Genomic DNA, 23,990 nt, shown 5'->3' on the forward strand with positions numbered 1-23,990 from the left:
TATAACTTCAAGAGGATATTTTGTGACTTGGAGCACAGAAATCAGAAATTTTAACTTAACCTACGTCTAAATATCATGCGATAACTTTGCGATTCCTTCGTGATGTTTAGACTGACCGTAGAAACAATGTTCGGTATATATAAAAATACTGAATTGAGTGGTGCTATTTCTAGATTACACAATTGTCCTTGTTCCCTACTTCTTCGATGGCAAATATCTGCAATGTGCAAAACCAAATACACATTATTCCAACATGGATACTGTGAGCAATCAATAAAATTCTCAAAAAACTCATAAAATGTTTGGGGACGTTTGTGTTTTAGTGGATGTTCCCCAAGCATTTTATGGCTCTTTTGAGAACTTAATTGACTGTTCTCACTATCCATGTTAGAATAATGTGTATTTGGTTTTGCCTATTGCAGATATTCGTCATCAATTAAAGACTATTCACAATACTACGAAATAAGCACCTTACTTAAGATGAAGCCACGGAGAGAAATCAAATTACCCAGTTGAAATGGATATCTGTGCTTTAAGACCGATAGTTTCACATTTTTACATGGCTTTTCTTGTTGTAGAAATACTAAACATAAGATGGATAATTAAATATGCATAAATAAGTGTCAAATGGCCATTTTTGCAGGGGGGACACTCACCAAACCCAACATTTGTGCCAAGAGGTCATTTGAGCTTTATCACCTTCTGCCTGGTTCTGCCTGGTGTTCTCATGGACACACTCTTTTAAGTCTGCAACTTCGTGTGCTTGGCTTCACATTATGTCTCGACATTAAATTAGATATGCTATATGCGCTGCACAAATGATTTATCCACCTGAAAGCAGCAAGTGGCCACCAAAAGGACGCTGCTAAATCTAAAAGTAACGAGGGTTCTTGTTCTCGCAATTTTGCGGTCAGTATGGATATTTTCAAAGACTCAAAGCCAGAAGCGTGGAGGCGTGGTGGCCTCATGGTTAGTACGCTCGTCTCCGGATCTGGGGGACTGGGTCAAGCCCTGGCCGGAAACATATTCTTGTGCTCTTGAGCAAGACACTTCACTCTTATAGTGCTTCTCTCCACCCAGGAGTACTGTATAAATGGGTACTGGCAAAATTAATGCTGGGAGTAGCCCTGCGATGGACTAGCATCCCATCCATGGGAGAACAGAAATACTCCTAGTAGCCTGTGGGGTTCGGGAGCAAAGAATTACAGCGCGAAAAATGGAGCGAGTAAAAGAAGAGGGGAGGGAAGGGAAGGAAGGAAGGAAACCTCTCCCACCCCCCTCTTTCTTTTTTTTTGGTTCTCGCCCCATTTTCCGCGCAGACAAAACACCGAAAATCCCGTTCCTCGGTCTTTCTTTGCTTCTAAACCCCACGGAAACGCTTGCTACGCAGGCTATACTCCTAGTCGCTTCATGCTGCAGAAACCGGGATAAGCTCGGGCCTGATGGGCCTCTTGGCTCGTATGTAGACTTTACCAAAGCCAGGAACAAGAGTTACTTGCCAAATGTTGCTCGCAAATTTTTTGCTGTAATTACTCAATACAAAAACAGTTCCATTTTGTGTCTAGGTATTTTATCTCCAATGATCACCTTGTTGAGAACTTGAAATATAAAAATGTACATTATTTTGCTTTACATAGGAATTCAATAAGGTTTCTTGAGTAAAGAATTCATCTTTATCGGATGTCGAGACAAAATGTACAAATTCTCATTTGAAGGTTTTAATTAATGCTTTTTATTTGAATGAAAGGAATTTATCTTTGGCAGTTCATTCTCTTCGTCGTTTATTGTATAAGACACATTTCAATGCTCTATCGTTTGTCATAAGATGTTGTATTAGCCATGGGGGAAGTTATAGACTTAATTTATCTTAATACACAGCATGTGGAATCTGTTTTCGCTCCTTTTCTTTTTCGACAGTTAAAGAGAATATCATGGAAGTTAAGACTTTCCTGTTTTTCCACCCCAACCCAAGCGGGGGGTTAAAAACGTCATAGTCATATAAATAAACAACGCCAGGGCTAAGTTAATGCAACACTGATGATTATATTTATTAACTTGGTAACCTACATGGTATTCACTTCATATCTAAATATCTGTCTTTTTGTAAACCAATATGGCGGCTAAAGACTAAAAGAGTATATTATTTACTTACAACCGCTAAGAAAATTCAATACCAAGAAATAACTTAATCTGTTAGGTAACTTAAGCAGTGTACATTAAATTTCTAAATATGATTTCTTTTAATTTCCTAGACTTTTAGTCGCCATATTATTCCCATGAGCCTTCAGGAAATGCTTTGCTGTTCAGTCCTCTTTCGTCTTTCATTGATTTTCCTTCCTCAGGCCTGGGACGGGAGTTTCTCAGCGTACGTAGACGGTCTGCAAGTCGATTTTTTGGCAGCGTTGCTTCGTCACTCACCTACAACGAACAAGATCACCAAAGAATTGAAGCAGCATCGTTCGGGAGACTTTTCACTTGGAATTTATGGTGTCGGTAGCTAGATTAAAACCAAGTAAGGTTGTTTTCTTTCGAATCATTTGGTTTGAGCCTTGTGTTGAGAGAAAGATAATTTAGAAATCGGCTAGCTTTACTGACCTGTCTTTTGCCACAACCGTACCAAAAGGGACAGCCATATTGGGCTAACACAGAGTAGGGAACGGCCAACATGAAGACAAGAAAGAAAGCCAGCGTAATCCGTGAATTCATCTTGTTATCAGCCCCAGTTACGAACTTTGCTTCTGTTTCTGTGCTTGCTGTATATTCTCTAAAGTGTGAGATTAGCACTCTTCTTTTATACACACAAAATGTCATAAATTCATAAATAACATAAATGTTCTGCTATCAATCACCGTTCAATTGTGATAATGTGGTTATCATGGTTTGCATATTTTAGAGCTTTTCATCGTTTAATAACCTGTTTATTAAGTTAGTGATTGAAGCCCAAGCTTCTAATCGGTCAGTCAGTGAAGTTGGTTCGTTTTCTCTGACACCCACCAAAAAACACCTTGCAGCAGCATATGGTTGCTGTTTTGTAATTAACTTTTGTCACTGATATGACTACATTAGTTATCAATTAAATTAGTAAATGAAAGTGACGAATGATCATCGCAGTAAATTCTCGAATATAAGCAATTGGAAAGAAGTAGCCTGAAAAAATCAGACTTCAACGGGATTCAAACCCGTGACCTCCGCGATACCGGTGCGATACTCTACCAACTGAGCTATGAAGCCACACATTGGGAGCGAGGTCAATTAATTGAGTTCATATTTTCCCGTGAGGAGTGAAATGATGTGAAGTACATATCAAATAATTCATATATAAATTAAATTAAATAAATTAAATTAGTAAATAATTAAATTAGTAAGTATTAGCCAAATCTTGAGTTTATGTTCTTGATTTTTCAAACCGCGCCTTGCTTTTCGCAATCAGCTGATTCATAGTCCCTCGATTACTTCCTCAATTTTATTATGTACTCCTCCCACTTTTATTCATCACTATCGATAATTAATGACATTTATTCTTCATTCAGTTTACTTTTCAGTTTCGTAACTTCCTTTTGAGAGAAACTGGACAGTATTCTCGAAACTTCTGGTTGAAAACACCCACTCAAACATAACCTATTAACACAGCCGTTTCACATGGTGGACTACCACTAATTACATAGAGTCTACACTACACTGTGCTGCGTTGTTTGAAACAAGAGAAAGTTTAAAACTCTTCCTGCAGATTATACGAAACTCATCAAGCCTTGTATCAAATTTGACCCATGTGACTATACATATATTGTGACAAGGAGATTGCAGTTTTTCTAGTTCGTAACGTCAACTCGTTTCGTCTCTTTCCTCAGTTAGATATTCTATAAGTTGTATACAAATGATCTAGCAACCAGAAAACAGAAGCAAGTTCGAAACAGTGGCCCTCAGAAAGAACGCTGCTTACTATGAAAGCAACTAGGGTTGCTGCTCCCGCAACTCTGCGTACATATTTGGGGGTCATCGCTATATATGGATATTTTCACAGACTCAAAGTCTGAACTGAGTGTTATTTGCTAAATTTTACTTGCAAAATTTGAGAAGAAGGAAAAAGGCGCTTAACTCATCAAGATGAAATGGGGTAATTACTCACAAAATGAAATAGTCCCATTTTGGTTTTATTTCGCCTGCAATCATCACGCTGTTAGAAAGTACTTGAGACATGTAAAACTGTAAAAATATACATATGCCTTACATGGGAATTCGATATTATTTCTTGAGCAAAAAATTCATAATATTATATCAGAGGATAGAGGAAAACAGGCGAGTCGCTGTTACGAAATAAAAAATTGAAGACTTCTCTTCGCAATATATACATTTTCAGAACACAATGATTCCAGCTTCCTGTACTAGCCTTTCGTATAACTTAGAAGAGTTTATAGACTTTTTTTTCTTGATTGTAGAATCAGTGCAATTGCAGTTACACTCGATCAGGATAGAGGAACTGCCTGAAAACCAGCTAAGGCTGACGTAGCTTCCTCTCTAAATATTGTAACAAAATTAGTGGTAGTCCACCACGTGAAACAGCTGTGTTTTTAGGTCTGAGTGGGTGTTTTAAACAGCATTTGTAGTGAATTCTGTCCAGTTTCTCTCAAGAGGAAGTTACGACTGAAGCTAACAAATAAATTGAATTCAGAAGAAATGTCGTCTATTATCAGCGGCTGAATAAATGTGGGCGGCGTACTGAGGCAATTGAGGAAGTCAACGAGTTACTTAGAATTGATCGATAGCAAAAGGCAAGTCCACGGTTTGAAAAAAAAAACATAACATTAACTCAAGAGTTGGCTAATACTTAATCATTTTCTCTTGACTTGCTTTAATTGATCATTAGTGTAGTCATATCAGTAACAAAATCTAATTGCAAAACAGCAACCACGTGCTACAGCAAGGTGTTTTTCGAGAGTGTAAGAAAAAACAACTAACGTCACTGGCTGACCGATTAGAAGCTCGTGCTTCAATTACTAAATTAATAAACAGGTTTTTAAATGATGAAAAGCTCTAAAATATGGAAACATTATCACATAATCACAATTGAGCGGTAATTTAATACCAGAACCTTTCTAAGTTATTTCTGAATTTATGACATTTTGTGTGTGTAAAATGAAGGGGTATCGAATGGCTTTTGCGAGCATTTGCGAGCATGCGAGCAGAGCGTTTATTTTTGCGAGCACTTTCCAAAATACAGATGGCGAGCAGCGAGCACTTTGTAAATTTTCCGGTAGCCGGGATCTCTATTGTTTTACGCTAGGAGGCTCAACCAATCTCAGCAGCTTACAGCCAATTACGCCTTGTTTGATGCCAAATTACTTCACGTAGCTTCACGTGAGTCAGTGAGTGAACGCTCAAGGAGATCTAAAGTTTTCTAACCCGACGTTGTGGACACACCACGAGAAGAAGCTTCCAGACTCTAGAATCCGAGCATGCGAGCAGCTGCAAAAATTTTGCTAGCAGGAGCAAGCGAGCACTCAGTTAATTTTTGGGAGCAATTCAACCAAAGGCCAAATTTTGCGAACACTTTTAAATTGAATAGGACCATTCAATACCCCTAAAAGAGAGCGTAACTCTCGTACTGCAGAGAATATACAGCGAGCACGGAAAAAGAAGTATAAATATCGTTACTAAGGCCGATAACACAATGAATTCACGGATGGCGATGGTTTTCTTTCTTGTCTTCGTGATCGCCGCTCCCTACTCTGTGTTGGCTCAATGGCGCTGTCCCTTTTACTACGGTTGTGGCAAAAGACAGGTATGCAAGGCAAACTACTAATTTGAGTATCAAGATAACGGACTAATACCGAAATATACCAACTGTCATTTTCAAATATCTGGCGGTCTTTATAATAGACACAATGCAGCTACCAGGATTGACCTTCATTTATCCTTTATATACTGAAATTATCAGCAGAAAATGGGTTTTCAAATCAACATTAATATCACTTGGCAGAATTTCGTAATTATCTTGTTACCGTCTCCATTATTTTGGATTTTCTTTCTACAGTCGAACCTCTATTGCACGGCCACCCTCGGGGAAATGGGAGGTGGTTGCTTAATATGGGTGACGCTTAATAGGGGTTCGTCAGGAATTACCAAGAGGCATACTAGAAACGTCAATTTATTCCATGGAATCACGTGAATCAAGCGGCACTTATCTGTCATCGCCTCTTTCAAAACAAAACCAAACTACATAAAGTAAATGAAGTAAATCTTGCTCTTTACGGTACTTTTCTGAGGTTAAAATGCTTCTAAAACGAAACGTTTCAGCTCAATATGGCGGACTTTATATTGAGCTAGAGCTACGGTGCCTTAAGAGCAGTAAAACATCGCGTTTTAAAACATTTTTTAACCTCAGAAAAGTCTCGTGTAGGAAAGCATTTACTTTATTTATTTTCTATGTAAACATGAGTTAAGTTTCAGAAAAACTATTAGAGGCATGCAAACAACTTGTATTAAATTTTGGGCGGTCGCTTTATAGGGGTACGGACAACAGAACTGACTCTCATCGGGACGGGCAAAAGGTGCCCGGTTATAGGCAACAATTTCGGGACTTAATAGTAGTTCGCGTTAGATGATTGTAGCTTTACTGTGACATATACCCAACCTGAAAACGACTATAACAAGCTTATTACTTCTAGCCGGGCTATCATTGTCCTACTTATTTCCCTTTTTTTTTTCCTTCACTTGTTTTTTTGTATCGCCATTGTAGGTGAGTGACGAAATAATGATGGCAAGCAATCGACTTGTAGGCCGGCTGTGGATGCTGAGAAACTCTCGTCCCAGACCTGAGGAAGGAAAATTAATGAAAGATGAAAGAGGACTGGACAACATAGCAGTTCCTGAAAGCTCATGGGAATAACGTGGCGACTGAAAGTTTAAAAAATGAAAACATATTTAGATATTAAATGAAGACTATTTCAGTTACCTAGCAGATTTTAAATGATTTCTTGGTATCGCTCTTTCTTAGCGTTTGTAATTAATTCATATATCTGTTTGGTCAATGTAGTCGTGACTACAAGGTGTTATTTCGCCGCCATGTTGATTTACAGAAGTACAAACGTTTTAGATATGAAGTGAATACCATGTAGGTTGCGAAGTAAATAAAAATCATTCTGCGCTGCATTCACTTGGCCTTGGCGTGGTTTATTTATATGACTATGATTTGTTTAACCCCCCGCCTGAGCGGGGTAGGGCAAAACGAGATATTATCAAGATATTAAAAGAATCGCGTGTTGAATGCTCTTTATTATGGCATTAAAAGATTCCGGTGGATTTGAGGCCCTATTAGGAGTTATCGGAATACGGAAAACTAACGGGATACACAAATATTTAGGGGAAAAAATTCATGGGACTGACGGGATATTTCGACCAGATAAAATGGGATGTCGAGATGAAAAATCGTTAATTTTTGCTACTGGAACTGACGGGATACTACGGGATATTTAGGCCAAAAATTAAATACTCAGAGCAATCGGTTCCAGTGATGTCACTTTCAGTGACAATTAGTGCCCTCGTCTCCGGATCGAGCGGTCCGGGTTCGAGCCCTGGTAGGGAACATTGCGTTTTGTTCTTAGGCAAGACACTTAGCACTCGCAGTGCCTCTCTCCAACCAGGTGTATAACTGGGTACCGGCGCACTTAATGCTGGAGGTAACCCTGCGATGGACTAGCATCCCATCCGGAGGGGGAGTAGAAATACACCTAGTCGCTTCGTACGGAAACCGAGATTAGCTCCGGCCTGTTGGGCCACTCGGCTCGTATCCAGACTTGACATTTACCTTACCTTTATGTGCTTATGTCGGCGTTATGTTCAGTGAAGACATGGTTGACATAAGCATAATGTGCGCGCTGATTGGCTGAAGGTCTTTCGCTTATCCCTAAACCTATCAGTTTCCAGCTTCCAATGGATTGATTGATTGATAGAAATAAATTGAAAACTGTCATGAAATAATTTGCTCCGTGTTATGGTGACAATAAGTCCAGTTTCGAAAATATGAACTACCCATCTTCCACAAAGGAATTTAATTATAAATGTTCGCTGGATTTGACAATAGAAAGACGTCATTTCCAGTTAAGTGTTCTTCCAGTGCTAAAAGAATAAATATTCCCACATTAAATGATAAGGTATCACTAAAAGGTACCTAAAGTAACCACTTTCATTACTAGAATGTTTGGTTCTTAAAAGTAAAGCAAACTGGCATGAAGTTGTCCCCTTGATACAAATACTTCCTTCTGCAGTGGTAACAAAAGGTGTCTCTTCAAAGTGCTATTTGGGGATAACAACAAATTGTCCACCATGGAATTTAATCATTTTAATTTCCCGTTTATGAAGGGCAAAAGTTCTCATAATTGAGCTGTACCCTAGCGCCGATGGGCTCTTAGGTGATATTCACGTGCTCTCCGGCTGATCTTCTTAAGCAAAGGGGAAAGCAGGGGAGGAACATTGCGTGACGAGCCCAAAGAGCGTCTGCGTTTAAAGCAAGCTTGCAACTGAAAAAGAAGCAAATTTCATAACTGAGGCCGAAGAAACAATGACCTCCCGTACTGCTTCGGCTTTCTTTCTTCTCTTCATGCTTGGTGCTGCTTACTTCGCGCCGTTGGCCAAAGGGCAATGGGACATTTGTAAATATAGGCGTTGTGGGAAAAGAGAGTTTGGAAAGCTAACTTATTCCTAAATCCTCTTTCTCTCCTTACCTGTCCTAGACGTGATCAGTAAATTCACAGCAAAGAAGACTATACAAATAAATCAAAAGAAATCAAAATTACTTAGCAGAGTTTAATCATCTTCATATAGTTACGTACCGTTTCCACTCTTTTGGATTTTCTTTTTAACTATACGCGCGTTTAATATATGTTTGTTGTTTGTGAAGCATCTACTATTGCAGACTACGCCATCCCGTCAGCAGGTCATACTGGCTTTTAACTCAAAGTGGCTATGAGCGACTCAACTTGGGAAGTGGGTCGTCTGTAAACAGTGGCAATTTTGATGCCACGGAACAGAGGCTTTAATCATATATCATTTATGTTTCGAGCTAGAGAGGCTGAAAATTAAGTTAAAGCCCACTGGCATTGTTGAGAAATATTGTTAAACGCAACGGTTAGGAATTACATAGGGATATGTGACACCGTAGAAAACATCTATGAAGTCATCGATTATCCTTGTAAGAGAAAATACTATCAAAATAGAGTACCTCTTCTTTTCCGATCATCAAAACTAATATTGGACGCGTGACCAAATAATAAAATCTCTGTATTGCGGGTTCTCATTTTCTTTCCTATTCGTATACTTTTTCATTTTCCCTGACAATATCAGTGATTTCCTCCCCTTACATTTACTTTCTGACGGCTTCTTCGTCCTCGGCTTAGCCAATATATTGCCCCATGCGACAACTGAGCGCTCCATCGATATGAGGTTGTGTAATCATTTATCTTTCATGAGAAATAAAATTGATCTTCAGTAAGGCATTTACGATCGTAATTTCAGTGGGCTTCAAAATTTGTTTTTTCTTTATTTTTTATCTTTTGAGAGATCGTAGAAATATAATACTGTGTTCAGCGTGGAATCATTACACCACAAAGACAGCACCGCGACTCGTCTTATAAATATAGTTAAGCCTTGTTCAGCTGGGTTTGCCCTTGGTTGGGTTACCGAATACGAATACCCTGTGTTGTAATGATTTCTTTTCTGTTTTTCTTTTGTTTATGTCTTCTCCATCCAAGGTGATATTAGTTACTGCAGAACTCGGAACTCCGCCTAATGTCTTTTCTTCGTAATTTCGCCTTTTAATTCTCATATATCAAAACCTGCAAAACCAACATTTGATGAAAGATTACAGAACTTAGTATGGGTCCGCCATATTGGTGTACGACTTGGGTAAAAGTTCTTTTGAAGTTATAAAAGAAGAAGGCCACTCCAGAAAGCTTACTTTTTTGTCTTCGCCTATAGCAAGAAAACATTCAACTTTTCCACTGACCTGTTTACAAAATTCGTCTCGAAAGAAGCGACTTCGGTGGCCGCCATTTTGAAACTGTCTTGGCAGCTAGGCCGTGTTTATGAGAAGTCACTCCGTCCGACTCGAAGTTGGGGGGAAGGGGAAAAACCTGCAACTGACTTGGCATCCTTCACAAGGGGAACTGACAAGGTCAGCAAAATCTATTTTTTCCAAGCGACTATCCACTTCTCTATCTTCAATGCTATCATTTCGGAGTTTGCAGTAAGTTTGGCTCAAATACTATGGCTCAAGAGCAGCCATAACCCAGAAGTTAAAATGATTGTCAGAAGCCAATTGAACAAAATCTCTCGGGCGGAATGACGTCACGAAAACGCAGCCTGGCTGCTGAGTACTGCTCAAAATGGGGGCAACGATGTTCGAATTGGGGGTTTCTTTGGAGAAGAATTTCATAAGGAAAATCTGCACTTTAGAGGCTGAAACTTCGGTGAGTGGCTAAACGTACTGCAAATTTTTTAAAAGCGTTGACAAAAAAATAGACGTTTTCAGGAGTGAACTTCTCCTTTAAAGCTTTTGCTTCAGAACAAAGAAGACAAGTCGGAGGTGGAAAATGAGAAAATTGTACACTTCTCCATACAATACAGTGAGGATAAACTAATTCAAACCTTTACTGGAATTTTATATATGGAAATCCTTGAATCTGATAGTAGCTCCATGTGTTGGCAGTTGCCTTTTAAACATTTACATTTCATGCTCGAGGTTTCTATAGGCTCATGGTTGGCGGGGTGGGGGGTAGGGTGAAGTCCCGAGCTAGTAAAAACTGAGAGTGATTACAATAACCTGCTGGCCCATCTTTCAAACAACAAAAAATATTTCTTTTCTTATTTTTGTAAACCGTAAACGAATCTCGTTTTGCACATTTTTACGTACATTTCCAGAATGTTGGAGGTCACTTCGATGCTAAAAACTATTGACAAGCTAAGAATATCCACTACCAAATAATTTAATTCAACACTCTAACTCTAGCGTAAACCTTTTTGTTTTAGAAAAAGTGCTGGGGGCGTCAATACTTGTTTAAACCTAAATCTACACCATTTTCATTTTTCTAAAAGATAATCCTGATCAAAGTTCATTGAGCAACACAACTCCTGATCAGTTTTTCCAAGTTCATTGCACTTCTTGAAACAATCTGATTGGTTCCAGTGATGTCACTTTCGTTGACACCAAAAGCGGATTGGCTCGCACTCTGTCACGTGCCCTCCTTTTTCTCCTCCTCTCTCACAACCCTCTTTTGCCATTTTTGCTATGCCCGCAGCGTCTTGTTAGGAAGGTTCGATTCCCCGTTCTGTCCGTTCTACAGGACGCAAGATGCTCTTTCTATTTGCCTACTCCGTTGTACAGCAGCTGAAAGCCCTTCTGGTTTTCCAATGGAAACAGGGGGCGCTTTTTCTTGGTCTTGTCTGAAATCTCGATCACAAGTTCTGGAAGGAAAAGAGTTACCAATTAAAAAAAGTTCATTCCGATATAAGCTCATTCAAAAGCTTCCTTGTAATAAGTATTCCCTTGCCTTCGTCCGGCTTAACAGAACTTCACTTTTTATTGACTGATAGATCCAAACCTGATTCTGCAATCTACACAATGAAGGTACAGAATATTGTGTAGTGGCAATCTTACAGCTTTTACAGAGTTTTAAAACTTTTTACATTGTGCATGTCGAAGGCATATCGAAGATGAGATGTCTTTAAATTTGTAAGTAAAGCGAAAGATATATATATATTTTTTTTTCGCAGTAAATGTCTGACTGTCTGATTTAAAGTGACATACAACTCATTCAAAATCTCACCGAAAGTGACCGAATTACAAGCACTAAAACAAGCATTTCAATAATTTATGACAACTGCCTCGTGTAGTATTGATGGAACAGTTTGTGAAGTCTGTGAACAATAATTTTCTTTAGTCGTTTCAAGTTACTATTCCGAGGCGTTTCCGAAATTTTACGATGATGACCGAAGGCAGGCGACGACTATGAACGAGTTCTTAACTTACTTAGTGTCTCGTCGACCACTCCGGGCAGAAGATCCATTAGAACCTGACAGTTGGTATGGAGTGCGGGGTTGATGTTCACCTCCAGTAGCCAAACCTGGCAGGAGAAAAGAAACAATCTTAAAACTCGTGACAATTTGTCTCTGGCTCTTGAATTGACGTCCAATCTGTTTTGTCCAATCAAGGAAAAGAAAGATCACGCGCATGCACACCGCCAACCTCGATCCCAGGCTCTCTCTCCTTTGCCTCAAAGGAGAGAGAGCCTGGGATCGAGGTTGACGCACCAAAACACGTCACGTCGGCTTGACGTCACAGGAATAGTCACAGGAATACGTCACATTTCCTAGCAACGACTAATGAAAACCGACGTCTCCGATTCTTGCCAGAATTATGATCTCCAAGATTTAATATAAATGCAGAGTGAGTGAGAGACAGATGCCATGTAGAGTGGTAAACTAACCTTGAAGTCTTCGTCGATAAGAAAGTCGAATCCCAACAAATCAAAGGTTCCTGTTCTTCTGTGAAGCTTCTGACGAACGCTGTGAAAACATGTCGTCATTATCTGGTGCATACGTTTCTGAAATACGAATAACAGATGTAAATAAGGACGTTGACAAATGAGATACCACATGGTAAAGATGATGTACAGGCGATCATAGAACTTACTACCTTTTCCTTCTGACAAAAGGATAGCGTGGGCGGCATTGAAGATAAGTTTGAATGACTTTACAAAGTTGTAAATTAATGACGTACAGGTTACCTTTTCTTAGTAGAGCAAGTAAACACATTTATGTCTGGTCAAAAGATGGAGAATTCCCCTCTACTAATCACGAAAGTCGGGAAAGAGAGCAATACAGAGATGAGGGGTAGAATTACAAAATAGACTGTATACGCGAGCAAAAAATAGAAAATGCTCAAAATTAAGCGTCTAGGAACAAATCCTCACCTTTTGGAGCAAAAACAGTTCCGTTAACTTCCCCCCCCCCCCCCCCTCCCCACCCGCCTCCCCCAACAACAACAACAACAACAACAACCACAACAAAACAAGAACAATAACCAGAGTAGATATGCAAAAACTCACCGTAAATGTTGTATAAACCCAATTATCAGGGAGTTCTTTCTCCTTGGCATACTTCTCATCGATGTACGACTGCAATCGCTCGAAACTCCAAACAGTATCTTCTTTCATCGATGAATACATAGGGTGCTTCTTCTGAACATACTGTAAACACACAAAAAAACGTGATCAAAAAATCAACTTCGTCACAAATCTTTATAGCAAAGCTCAGTGGTAGAGCTCGTACCCAGCTCTCGGTGGGGTTTGTTTAACAGCTTTGTCAAGCAAACAAAACGCGGTTGAAAACAGGTCTAACCTGATTGGTGAGATGCGCATGCAGGCCAGCGGCATCCTGAGTGTACGGTGTATACGGGACACACGACAGTCGTACATATCCCGGATGATAGAATACAATGTACGGCGTGGTGCTTGCGATCAACATGTACGTGCGAACATCAAACTTGCAGCCGTTCAACAGAAGAGGGTTCAGCACATATCTGAGATAAATGAAAACGATTGTTTTAGTTTACTTGATTTTTCGTCCGCTCAACTTCGTAGTAGTTCGTAAAATTCGTAGAACCTGACCAGACCCAAACAATGTGTGTGGGGTTTATCAGCCAATCAGGTACAACACTGGTCGGAGCAATCGTGAAGCAGGTTTACAAGTTTCCCGCGCTTGCGATAGTTCGCGTGTTTTCCCGCGCTTTCACGCAAAGCTACCGGCTACCAATCATACGCTTGTCAGAGGCAACATTTTCTCCCGTGTTTTCCGAAAAATTATAGCACTCTTTTTAGTTTCAAACGATTTCTTGGTATGTTTTTTCCAGTGGGGCATCCCCAAAATAAGCAAAAGTTTACTGTTCTCCCACCCTATCTCACATTTGTCAATCTCCGACGAAACGATTATAAAACCAGCAAAAATATTCTATCAATTAACTTATACTAACTCTTCAGCAAGTGCCAAAGTGCGAAAGTAATGTTCAGTGTAGGCCCTTCCACAAATATCCGGATATTTTTTGGGATATTAAGAAGTTTTCGAGATATCTAGAGAAAAATTAAGACGTTTAGAAAATTTAGGGGCAATGCATTTAGAAATATTCATAGCTTTTTTGGCTAAGCCCTGTGTTTTCAGCAGTTTTTGCAGTGCAGGAACTTTTTGGAGAGAAATTGCTCAACCCTACCCCCCCCCCCCCCGCCCCCTCCACCTTAAAAAAAAATAATGGTCCTTTCCTTAGAATAGCATTCTTTTTACTTGATATGTAAGCAAGTACCTCTGTATGACGCGTCCTTGTGGAGGCCGCACTTGACTTCGTCTGGCGCTGGAGTCATCAACTCCATTCATGTTTAGCTTTTCAATCAACTGCTCTCTGCTGTTAACAAGGTAAATTCCTTTGCCTTGATTCATGCCCGTCGGTTTACAGATCCAAATTTCACCATCTGAATGAAACAACAGAATATAATCAAACAGGTCTACAGGTTTACGTTACGTGTGAAATGTTATCCGATGATTTAAATGGAAATATTAAAACAGTGAAAGAATGTTGAATGAGCATTAAAGCAGTTTTCAATTGAGTGTCGTAAAACCAAAAACAAACCAATTCATAGACTTGCTTGTTTATATTATAGGGACTTAAATTTTGAAATAAAAATGAGGGGTCCCCATGTTTAGGAGCAAAATCACCTTGTTTATACCCATATAAATCCTTAAAATAGCACCATGATTGCAGTCACGATTGCTTGCTAAATTCACGTTTCCGACGATTGCTTTTTGTTCTACACTGAGAATTGGTCCATATTTATTTTACACAGAGAAATTTATTACTCAGTTCAAAACAACAGAAAAAAATGATAGGTCACCATACTCGTTTGCAAGAAAATGACCTCTATGGCAAGGTCCAGCTGTAAAGAAAAAACCGCCATTTTTTAATGCGCGCGCGCTAATCACGCGTGAAATTATGTGCAGTAGGGATGCGCAATGCAAAACTGGGGAATAACCTTAACAATGTTTACAACTGTGCATGAGTTGCTACGAGACCAAGAAGCATGTTCACATCGCTGACAACACTGGTTACATCCTTGAGGCAGTAGCTCTAGTCGGTTGAGATTGAACCTAAAATGCTCAAACTATGTCCCACTGCTGGGTGATAAACACTCACCTTTGTAAATATCGTTGACAAACTTGACTTTCTCGGTCGCATTCATCAGCTTGTAAGTCTCCGGCACAAATTCATTTATAGAAATTTTCAATCTAGAACGGCGAAGAAAAATGGCGTTAGGCACAAAACATGCTCATTCATACAAACTAATTGATCTATCTTTTCACATATTTAGTTGGAAATCAAACTTTTTAACACGTTTGGAACATTCACTTGGGTAGAACCGGGTGACTGGAAGATTGATATCATATTAATGAATGTTTTTCTTCTCATTTGTAACTCACTTGGTTTTTGCCATTTTCTCTTGGACTCGTTGATATTCTTGTAAGGTGCACAGGAGACCCAGCTTCGTGGTAAGAAGGTTGATGTTGGAAATGTGGTTCACTAACTGTTCTCCTGAAAGAATTTCAGCAATGAAAAACACAAACGTATGTAAAAATAAAAGTTAAAAAAAAAGCAAGGAAAAAAGCAAAATATAACTCTCAAGTTCTCATTTGAAGGGGTGCCTGGAAAAAATGACCAAAGTGGCATCTGATAGACTGCAAGATTCTCCTAACAACTCGCTTTTTGCTTTCTTATACAATAAAAGGAGAATTTGACATGAGATCAAGAGTCACTTAGGGCTTTTTTCCACACACCCCTTTATTCACTGTCATCCCACCACAGGTTGGCACAGGTATACTAACCATCTTTGAAGCTGTCATAGTTAATCTGGCTCTTGCACTCCACCCATTTCAATTTGAATGACTCATCCGTCTTGTCCTCGATCTTGGACCAGCCAAGTGAAACTAAAGTGGATTCAATCCTAAATTGAAGAGTGCAATCATCAGATGTAAAAAAAAAAAAAGAAAGTTTGGTCATAAAAATCTGTTCCATACCTAAGAATCAAAGGGACCAGATGGCAGAGTTTGGTATCGATGCTTCTTTACAATGACTTAGAATATAATAAAAATTGCTATCTCTTATGAAGTGGAATGCTATATACGCCTTGCCACTCCCCCCTACAAGTTTACAGGTCTCAGTGTGGCTTGGTTTTCTGGTTACCTGCAACATTGTGAAGGAAGCCAGGGAGAATCAAGCTATACTGTTTCAATGAATGTAATAAATTATTGCAACAGAGCTTGGGCTTTGTTCCAGTCAGGTTTTAGCCCCACGTTTTGACAAGGTGCCATCAACAACAATCTCCCGATACTCAATTACTTTCCTAGATGAAGACTGCGAGACACTGTGGGCCACCTGAAGCTTTAAGTGTCTTGGCCAGGAATGCAACAAAATGTGTCACACTTACATCCAGTTTCCATTTCCTCCTCCAATGAAGAAGCTTGGCTGTTTTCCATTCACATGGCTGACTGACCTGGCACCACTGCGTGAGTTCCTTCTGGAAGAGTCTTTGTTATTGTCATTCTTTTCATTACCATTTCCTTTTCCATTACCTGATGAAGAGCCACTCCCAGAGACTGCACAGTGTAGATGTTGTAACGATACAAGTTAATGTAGAGATAGTTGATGCTTTAAATTAAATTGTTATATATTCAATTATACACACCCTCAAATACAGATTTATCTTCCGTTTCGTGATCATGGAATTTTGTAGATTAAACAATTTAAGGGCATGCAAAGTAACATAACAGAAACTTCAACAGGAGTTCTTACAAATATTTTTTTAAGTAGCAACTCATTATGCTTAGTTTATGAAAGTGGCTGTGAGAATTAACTGTTGGCGACACAGTTCAAAGCCTCCCTTCGGTTAAGAAATTTTGATAGCCACCAATCATTATATAAGAATTTCAGTGCAACTGGATTTGAAAATATACAGAACAAGGAAAGCTGTTCCTAATTATAAACAGGGAAAAATCCTCAAGATGCGGGCTGGGTAAACCCACCTTTTCCATTTTTTGCTGCCTTTGAGGGAGACACAGACCTAGAATGACTTCTACCATTACTGTTTGAGTTGTTGGGACACTGAACAATTGGAACATCATCACTGTTCACACCACAATGCACAAAATCAAAACACTCCAATGATGAAGAGAATTCTTTACAGTCTTCTACGCTTCCAAATTTTTCCTCATTATCTTCAGCACTGGCATAATTACTGTCTTGATGTACACAGTTTAGCTCTATGTGACAACACTGAGGACAGTGACAACTTCTGTCCAGTCCTGATGAACTTAAAGATTCTACCGTTCTTTGATTAGCAGAGGGATTCTCTGCTATTCCATGTACAAAGCCTTTGTCTTGGTTGTTTGAAGAAGCAGCTTCTATCCAATTGCACTGAGAAATTCCTAGCTCAAGTTCACTAGGACTACAACTTGCGTCATGGAATTCACTTTCAAGGTCCATGCTTATCGTTGATAGCAACCAGTTGACACATTCATCAAGGCCATGAAAGTTTCTTTGCACATATTGCGAGGTTGTTGCAGTTGTGAATTGATGATTAGCACCTGCAGTCTTTTTATCACTAGATAGCTCTTGAAAAACAGAGCGACTTGTGTTTGACGCAGCGGACTGTTGGGCAACATCACAACAGGCATCCTTTCCCTCGTTACTATTGACTGATAAGTCGCTTTTGAGCTTTTTCTCATCATCATTCACTTGGCTGCCAATTTCTTCATCTTCTTGTTCCGCATCTTGATCTTGGGTCCCATTTGGTTGATTTTCAGCAAAGACGGACTTTTTCCCTGGCTGATACTTTGACCGTTTCCAAGAATGTTCTGTGCAGTGACTCTGACAGATTCCCATGAGCCATGTGTCAATGGATTTGAAGTGATACTGCATACTGTGGTAGCTCTTAGCATTGAACTTGTATGAGTCATGGTACTGAACCCTGCACAAGGTAAAAAAAAAAACTTACTGTCATACACTTTTCAATAACATGTGAACTCTGAAGTTCAAAACCCAAGTAACGATTGCGAATTTAGCTGCCACCAATCATCATTATGAAGAAAACCAATGAGCCTTGAAAACAACAAAACAAACAAAATGGTTCCAAATCTACCAATCAAAACCCACAGACGTGATCTTTTGAATCCATACAAGAAATAAGCCAAGCCCACCGATGACCGATGATAGCAGACAGTATAAGAAAACCATTAATTAGGCATAGTTTAAGTGTTATATTGATCGATTAATGCGCAGTGAAAGCTTAGTTTTACATAGGGATGTTTTCACCCAGAGGCTGCCAATAAGGCAACTTGGATGTAAAATCATAGTCCACTCACTTTCCTCGTTGCCATCTTGCGCCAATGGTCTTTTCTCCATCTCCTGCCCAGACTTCAACATGGACCATGTTATGACGCTGCTTTTTTGCTGAAAGTTTCAAGTTGAAAAAGATTAGTCATTTATTTGATAACTCTACATATTGTTGAGATGTAAATTTTATTTGACTTTCAGTAGGTTCTTTATGTTTAAATTTATGAGTTTAAATCTGTACTGCTTACACTTTGGATTGTGGTATATTCCTGAAACAAACACCAGATCTCCAGGTTGCAGGTCTTCCATCTTCTGCACATCTAAGGGAAGTGTGTCAAACTACAAAAAGTAGACGAATCCAGGGTGACAAAATTAATATTAATATTTCTAATGACATATTGTTCTTATTATCATCAAAAAATAAAATTAGAGGTAAAGGTGAATTCTGCATACAAGCCAAGTGGTCCGTCAGGCCAGCTCTTATCATTCTTTAGTTTCAGTGGCATGAAACAACTAGGAGTATTTGTAAATGTACTCCCCCCAGTATGGGATGCTAGGCCATCACAGGGTTACCTCCCCCCAGTATTAAAATTGCTGGTACCCATTTATACACTTACTGTAGGGAGAGAGAGAGGCACTGTGAGAGTACATGTAAAGCGTCTTCCCCAAGAACGCAACACAATGTTCCTAGCCAAGGCTCAAAACCGGAATCATCTGATCCAGAGTGGAGCACACTAACAACGAGGCCACAAACAAAATTAGAAAAGCTTACATATACGCCTTACCATGTAAGCTTGATTCCATGGGCCAATTTCAAAACCAAAATCCTCCTTGAGATCCCTGAGTACTTTCCTGATCAAACCACAACAATCAAGAAAGAAAGGTGCATTGAACTCTGCAGCTGAACACCAAAAAAGAAAAAAACTAAATTATAAAAAAGGTCAACAAAAGTTAATGCAACTTTATTTAATATATATCCACAATAACATGTGTTTAAGGTCACTCCCCAGTATTGCATTGCGCATCCTTACTGTGCATAATTTATGGTGTCATTAGCGTGCATTCATACATGTGCACCTTGAAAACATGGCGGATTTGCCTTGATATTGAGTTCTGTTAGTTGAAAAATGGTTATAGCTCACTAACGAGCTCGTGCACCCAAAATTTTTTCCAGTCATTTTAATCAACTAATCATTAGCTTTGCATGAGAAAAGACTGATCTGATTTCTATTGTTGAAAATTGAATAAATAAGGAAAATAGCAGCTGCACTGTAGTCTTTTCTATTTTGCAGTTTGATAGCCGTGGCAAGCAATTTGGTTCCAATATTTCAACAAGGATTCAGCTGTCTGTCAAAATCAAACTTAAAAAGTTTATTTGTGTCCAATTTGACTGTAGTTTGAGGTGTGTTTTCGTGTGTCTGGGATCACAAAGAGTTTACAATAACTTGGAATGCATTCTTGTAATAAGCATTAAATAATGCTAAAATGGGACATTTTCAATGCCTCACTGCTCCTTAACGAGCGTGGGTACCCCCCTCTTATTTTATAATTAAAGTTCTTATATGATAAATATTGGAATGGACAACATTTGAGCAAAAATCTATGTGCAGTTTTATTTCAGGGGAATTACCTTAATTAAAGTTGGGAACTTCCATTAATTTTTATAATTTCTCAAACTCATTCATAACTCATCTAGTTAATTTAAACAAAGGAAATCAGCAAGACCATGACAGTATTTGGACATCTGATCTTAATTAGCACATTTTAGTTCTTCAATTTCTCCTCCACTTTTGGTTCAATTGAGAAGAAAAATGAAACACTCAAGACAGTGTTTGACCACATTTCCAAACACCTCAAAGGTCAGAAAAAATACTCTGCTGTGTGTCATATTGTCAACTCTCTTCTTGGTGTTTGGAAATGTAGTCAAACAGTCTTTTGTGTTTGATATTAATATTACATGTACATGCCTGGGCGCAGATCTAGGGGAAGGATGCAGGGGGTGTGCACTCCCCCTCCCCCTGAGATGAAGCCTCCTTCTTTGTATTTGCTAAGTTTAAAATTTGTTTACCTCACCAATCAGTTACATCATTCCTTATTTGTGCACCCCTCCTAAGAAAATCCTGGATCTGCCCCTGCATGCACATCATTTGAGTAAAAGCAAGTTGAAATCTTACTTCCTGGTTGCTGGTATTTCTTGGCATAAGGTACACCAAAGTACTGCTTACACTGCTCTACAAACTTCATTCTGAGATTGTTCATTCTGACAGGATCTGCTCTCCACTTTATTGCTTCCTTACTGACTTGTTTGGACAAACGTATAGCATTCTGAAACACAGACAAAACATCATAGACAATGTAAAGAGATGAATGATCATCGCAGTTATGTGCTACACAACTTATTATAAGTGGTTATAAAAATAAAGCCTGAAAAAAATTCAGGCTTCGATGGGATCCAAATCCATGACCTCTCCAATACCAGTGCAGTGATCTAAGAATTGAGTTGTCTAACAAACTGGGCTCAGTAGGTCACATTGTGAGTTTGTATCAAACCCACAGACGTCGAAGAAATTGCATTCAAAATGGTCAATGTTGAAACAATTGAACCCAAGTCTCCCCAGAGACACCTCTATAAAACACACATCCAGGGAAGCCAGAATCATAAAATCTCTACCTCTATAATATTGGCACCTCTGTAATACAGACATTGAGTTCTGCCCCTTTGGTGTTATTTGCCTTAACAGACACCTCTTTCCTATTCTATAGGCAGTTCACTTGGTCCCATACAAACCAGAATTCGGAATGACTAATTAGTCTAGAGGAGTTCCCTCTATAACACTGGACACCTCTTTTATATTTCAAGGCATTCACTTCTTCCCAAAGAAAACAGAGATCGGTGTGGAAGACTGAAACGACTTCTTGCTGATGTTCTCCTCCTTCGGCGCCAAATTGAAGGGTAAAGAAATAGGATGACGTCAAAAACATACAATTAGTACATGTTTTAGGGAAATCTTTACTGTATAAATATTTTCCATGCACAGATATGCAGAGAAATGTTTACCTGTCTTTCCTTACGAAATCTCTTGAAAGCTTCTTGTAAACTCTCGCCGCTCTTCGCCTTCTCGCCTGCAAACTTGATATTAACCTCTTTACCTCCTTTTGCGTTTTTTCGCTTGCTGTCTGCCATTTTGTTTACGCGTAGTTCACTACAAGGAGATCGGGTCATGATAAAACGATGACGTTAAATTTAAGATGTCTGGTCCTTCAGCAAAATTAGCGAGTAAATATTATGGCAAATGTGAAGAGCGATCGCAAAACCGTTTGTTTTCAGCGTGTTCGGTAACCAGGGCGATGTTAACAACCTCTCCCCTCCCCACTTAGTAAAATACGTATAAATCACTGCACTGTACACTTTCAGAGGTACATGGAAAAAGTTTGACAAATAACGGCAAAAATATTTCTGGACCTGCATCGCAGTAAAAAAGATTGACCACATGCTATGAAGTGTACGGAACACGCCAAAAAGTTTTAATTATTAAGCTTAATCAATTTTCCAAAAGTTTGTAGTGTCCCTAGTAACTGCTGGGAGCTTTTGTCACCTCTTCATTAACATTTAAATATTTCGTCGAAAACAAAGGCTCTTTCTACTAGACAATACAAGTTATACTTTCTGCACGCCTACCTTTGGCTTCAGAAAATTTGTTCCGCGTGTCTGGTCAAACACGCTCGACGTGTTGCATATTTGCAATTTGGTTTCCAACGGTAACAACAACGATCAACCTTTTCTTTCCCAAAAAAGTCGATAAAAATGAAGTACTAAGTTACTAATACAGTGTGAAGCTAATTTAAAGCTTCCTTAAAACCTAGACGAAACAAATTAAACCAGCTGAAGTTGATCAGTTTTTGTGGAAAAATTTTGTTATGCCGCCATTTTCCATCTCACTGGATCTGCGATTTCTGGTGGTTTGCGGATGTTCGCATGAAGTTAATCTGATTGGTCGCCAGCCACGCAGAACCGGGGCATTTAAAATTTCGAATGTTTGATCGTTTCATTCAAAATTCAAGCGACGCTCACTTCGGACGTTCTAGTTGTTTCTTTCGTTGATTTGTTTATAAAGGATCACAAACATGGGTGCTTTTGAAAGCAAACGATGGTCTGAACTACCTCCCGAAACACCTCAGCCAGTAGATAAACGTATTTCCAGGCTTCAAATACCGGATCCTCGTTCGCCATTCGGAGAACAGAGAACGCCGATCCAATTGGAATATTACGAGGAATCACCACAAAACAGAGAGCTGAACATTTGCGATCCAAGATCGCCGAGCTTCCTTATTGATCGAACTCCCATTAGCTTACCTACTACTGGCAGGAACCACCATGAACCAAAGGAGAAGGCCGAAGAAACAGAACGCGAGGAGATGTCAACAGAATCCAGCGATCAGGATGAGGCCTTCGGAACCGAAGAAGATGCCTTTGTAGAAGTCGAACCACCATCGCCCGATATCGCTCAGATCAACAAGATCCTCAGTGAAGTATCGATGTCTCCGGTATCACCTGGTGCCCCGCTTTCTAAACAAGACACAGCTCGACTGCTAAAGAAAACTGCCAGCCCATCTGATTTCAAGAGAAAGAGAAGGCTCTCTGGTCGGCGACAATCAGTTCCACAAAAATTGTTCTCGGATAAAGTGGCCCCCGCTCCCAGATCTCCACTGGCTCAGAGAAACTCGGTCGATTTAACAGAGGCAGTTAAGAAAGGAAACAAACTCTCCTTCCGCGCCCAGAAAACAAAAAGACCTAGCTTGCAAGAAGGACTTTATTCTAATAAAGAAAATCTTGGCGCACCACTGGTGATGTGAAGTGACTTCCAAGCTTTCATTTACTTTTATAAATTTGAAATCAGACAATTTGTTTTAGAAGAAACGTGACATTGATATCGATAAGATGATAAAAGAGGAAGGAACTACAGATATGTTATTACAGAAGTGATGTACCTTTTACCAGTTTTCCAACGTTAGTGAAGCACTACCAGGAAAGTGTGGGGGGTGGGGGTCCCTTTCGTTTATCAATTGTTACAATCTGCTGTACCAGTGTTATATACAGTGGCATATATGTATTCAATACTTTGAGCCCACTCTCACAAATTTAATTTTAAGTGTATTGCTTATCAGAATTTAACATGGCAGGGCCCCATAAATGTCACTATAATACCCCGATCATAAACTTGAAGAAAAACTCAACCATTTTTATCAACACTACTCCAAGAGTATGTTGGAGGCTTATGTAAGCTGAGAAATTATTGTGCACGAAGGCCCTTTTCTCTTGGATTAGACTTTAATCAAAGAAAAAGGGGAAAAAATGGTTACAGCTGTAAGGTTCTTTAAACTTTATGTCACTAATTAGATAGTAACTGACATATTGCTGTGTTACATTGGTGAAAAAAATTGTTGTTGATTTGATACTACCTATTATTATATGGCTGTGTCTCACAAAGACTGGGAACTACCGAATTCACAAATTTGATTGGCTGAAATCGATATTGACCGCGGTCTAGATTTTCCCATCTAGACC

General features: G+C 39.3%; 4 protein-coding genes across 5 annotated transcripts in view; 1 reads left to right on the forward strand and 3 right to left on the reverse strand.

Annotated features, from left to right (window-relative positions):
- Positions 1 to 2,023: 2,023 nt before the first annotated feature.
- Positions 2,024 to 2,811, reverse strand: LOC110063758 (uncharacterized). Its single transcript, XM_020770753.2, has 2 exons — positions 2,596 to 2,811; positions 2,024 to 2,418 (listed from the first exon to the last, which is right to left on the reverse strand). Exons 1-2 carry the CDS (start codon positions 2,809 to 2,811, stop codon positions 2,269 to 2,271), a joined length of 366 nt encoding a protein of 121 aa, XP_020626412.1. The 3' UTR covers positions 2,024 to 2,268.
- Positions 2,812 to 9,504: 6,693 nt separating this feature from the next.
- LOC110063680 (uncharacterized) lies at positions 9,505 to 22,444 on the reverse strand. 2 transcript variants are annotated; one of them, XM_020770680.2, is made up of 17 exons: positions 22,104 to 22,444; positions 21,483 to 21,627; positions 20,599 to 20,749; positions 19,210 to 19,325; positions 18,673 to 18,763; positions 18,454 to 18,541; positions 17,116 to 18,059; positions 16,521 to 16,689; positions 15,919 to 16,037; positions 15,517 to 15,628; positions 15,233 to 15,324; positions 14,348 to 14,513; positions 13,393 to 13,573; positions 13,101 to 13,241; positions 12,480 to 12,596; positions 12,023 to 12,116; positions 9,505 to 11,457 (listed from the first exon to the last, which is right to left on the reverse strand). In XM_020770680.2, exons 2-17 carry the CDS (start codon positions 21,606 to 21,608, stop codon positions 11,354 to 11,356), a joined length of 2,811 nt encoding a protein of 936 aa, XP_020626339.2. In that variant the 5' UTR covers positions 21,609 to 21,627; positions 22,104 to 22,444; the 3' UTR covers positions 9,505 to 11,353. The 2 variants fall into 2 exon arrangements, with proteins under 2 accessions (XP_020626339.2, XP_020626338.2); XM_020770679.2 differs by lacking the exon at positions 22,104 to 22,444 and having other exon boundaries at positions 21,483 to 22,080.
- Positions 22,445 to 22,463: 19 nt separating this feature from the next.
- The window catches only part of LOC110063681 (uncharacterized), a 2,127-nt gene continuing 600 nt past the window's right edge, over positions 22,464 to 23,990 (forward strand). The window contains exon 1 of the mRNA XM_020770681.2: positions 22,464 to 23,990. This exon is cut by the window's right edge and continues 600 nt beyond it. Coding sequence (XP_020626340.2) covers positions 22,550 to 23,278 — 729 coding nt within the window. The 5' untranslated portion in view covers positions 22,464 to 22,549 and the 3' untranslated portion in view covers positions 23,279 to 23,990.
- Positions 23,791 to 23,990, reverse strand: part of LOC110063708 (UPF0488 protein C8orf33 homolog) — a 5,603-nt gene continuing 5,403 nt past the window's right edge. Inside the window, exon 7 of the mRNA XM_020770702.2 lies at positions 23,791 to 23,990. This exon is cut by the window's right edge and continues 2,256 nt beyond it. The gene's annotated coding sequence lies outside the window, so the exon portion shown is untranslated.

This window comes from Orbicella faveolata, unplaced genomic scaffold (genome assembly GCF_042242905.1).
Source record: "Orbicella faveolata isolate gen_17 unplaced genomic scaffold, um_ofav_v1 contig_12, whole genome shotgun sequence".
NCBI lineage: Eukaryota > Metazoa > Cnidaria > Anthozoa > Scleractinia > Merulinidae > Orbicella > Orbicella faveolata.

Coding starts and splice junctions, on each gene's coding strand:
- LOC110063758 (XM_020770753.2), bottom strand. CDS start 2,811: ATGACATTTTGTGTGTATAAAAGAAGAGTGCTAATCTCACACTTTAGA. Junction 2,419..2,595: donor ACGGTTGTGGCAAAAGACAG/GTCAGTAAAGCT, acceptor TGTTCGTTGTAG/GTGAGTGACGAAGCAACGCT.
- LOC110063680 (XM_020770679.2), bottom strand. CDS start 21,647: ATGACCCGATCTCCTTGTAGTGAACTACGCGTAAACAAAATGGCAGAC. Junction 16,038..16,520: donor GGAGGAAATGGAAACTGGAT/GTAAGTGTGACA, acceptor TCTTCAATTTAG/GATTGAATCCACTTTAGTTT. Junction 14,514..15,232: donor TGTCAACGATATTTACAAAG/GTGAGTGTTTAT, acceptor TGTTTCATTCAG/ATGGTGAAATTTGGATCTGT.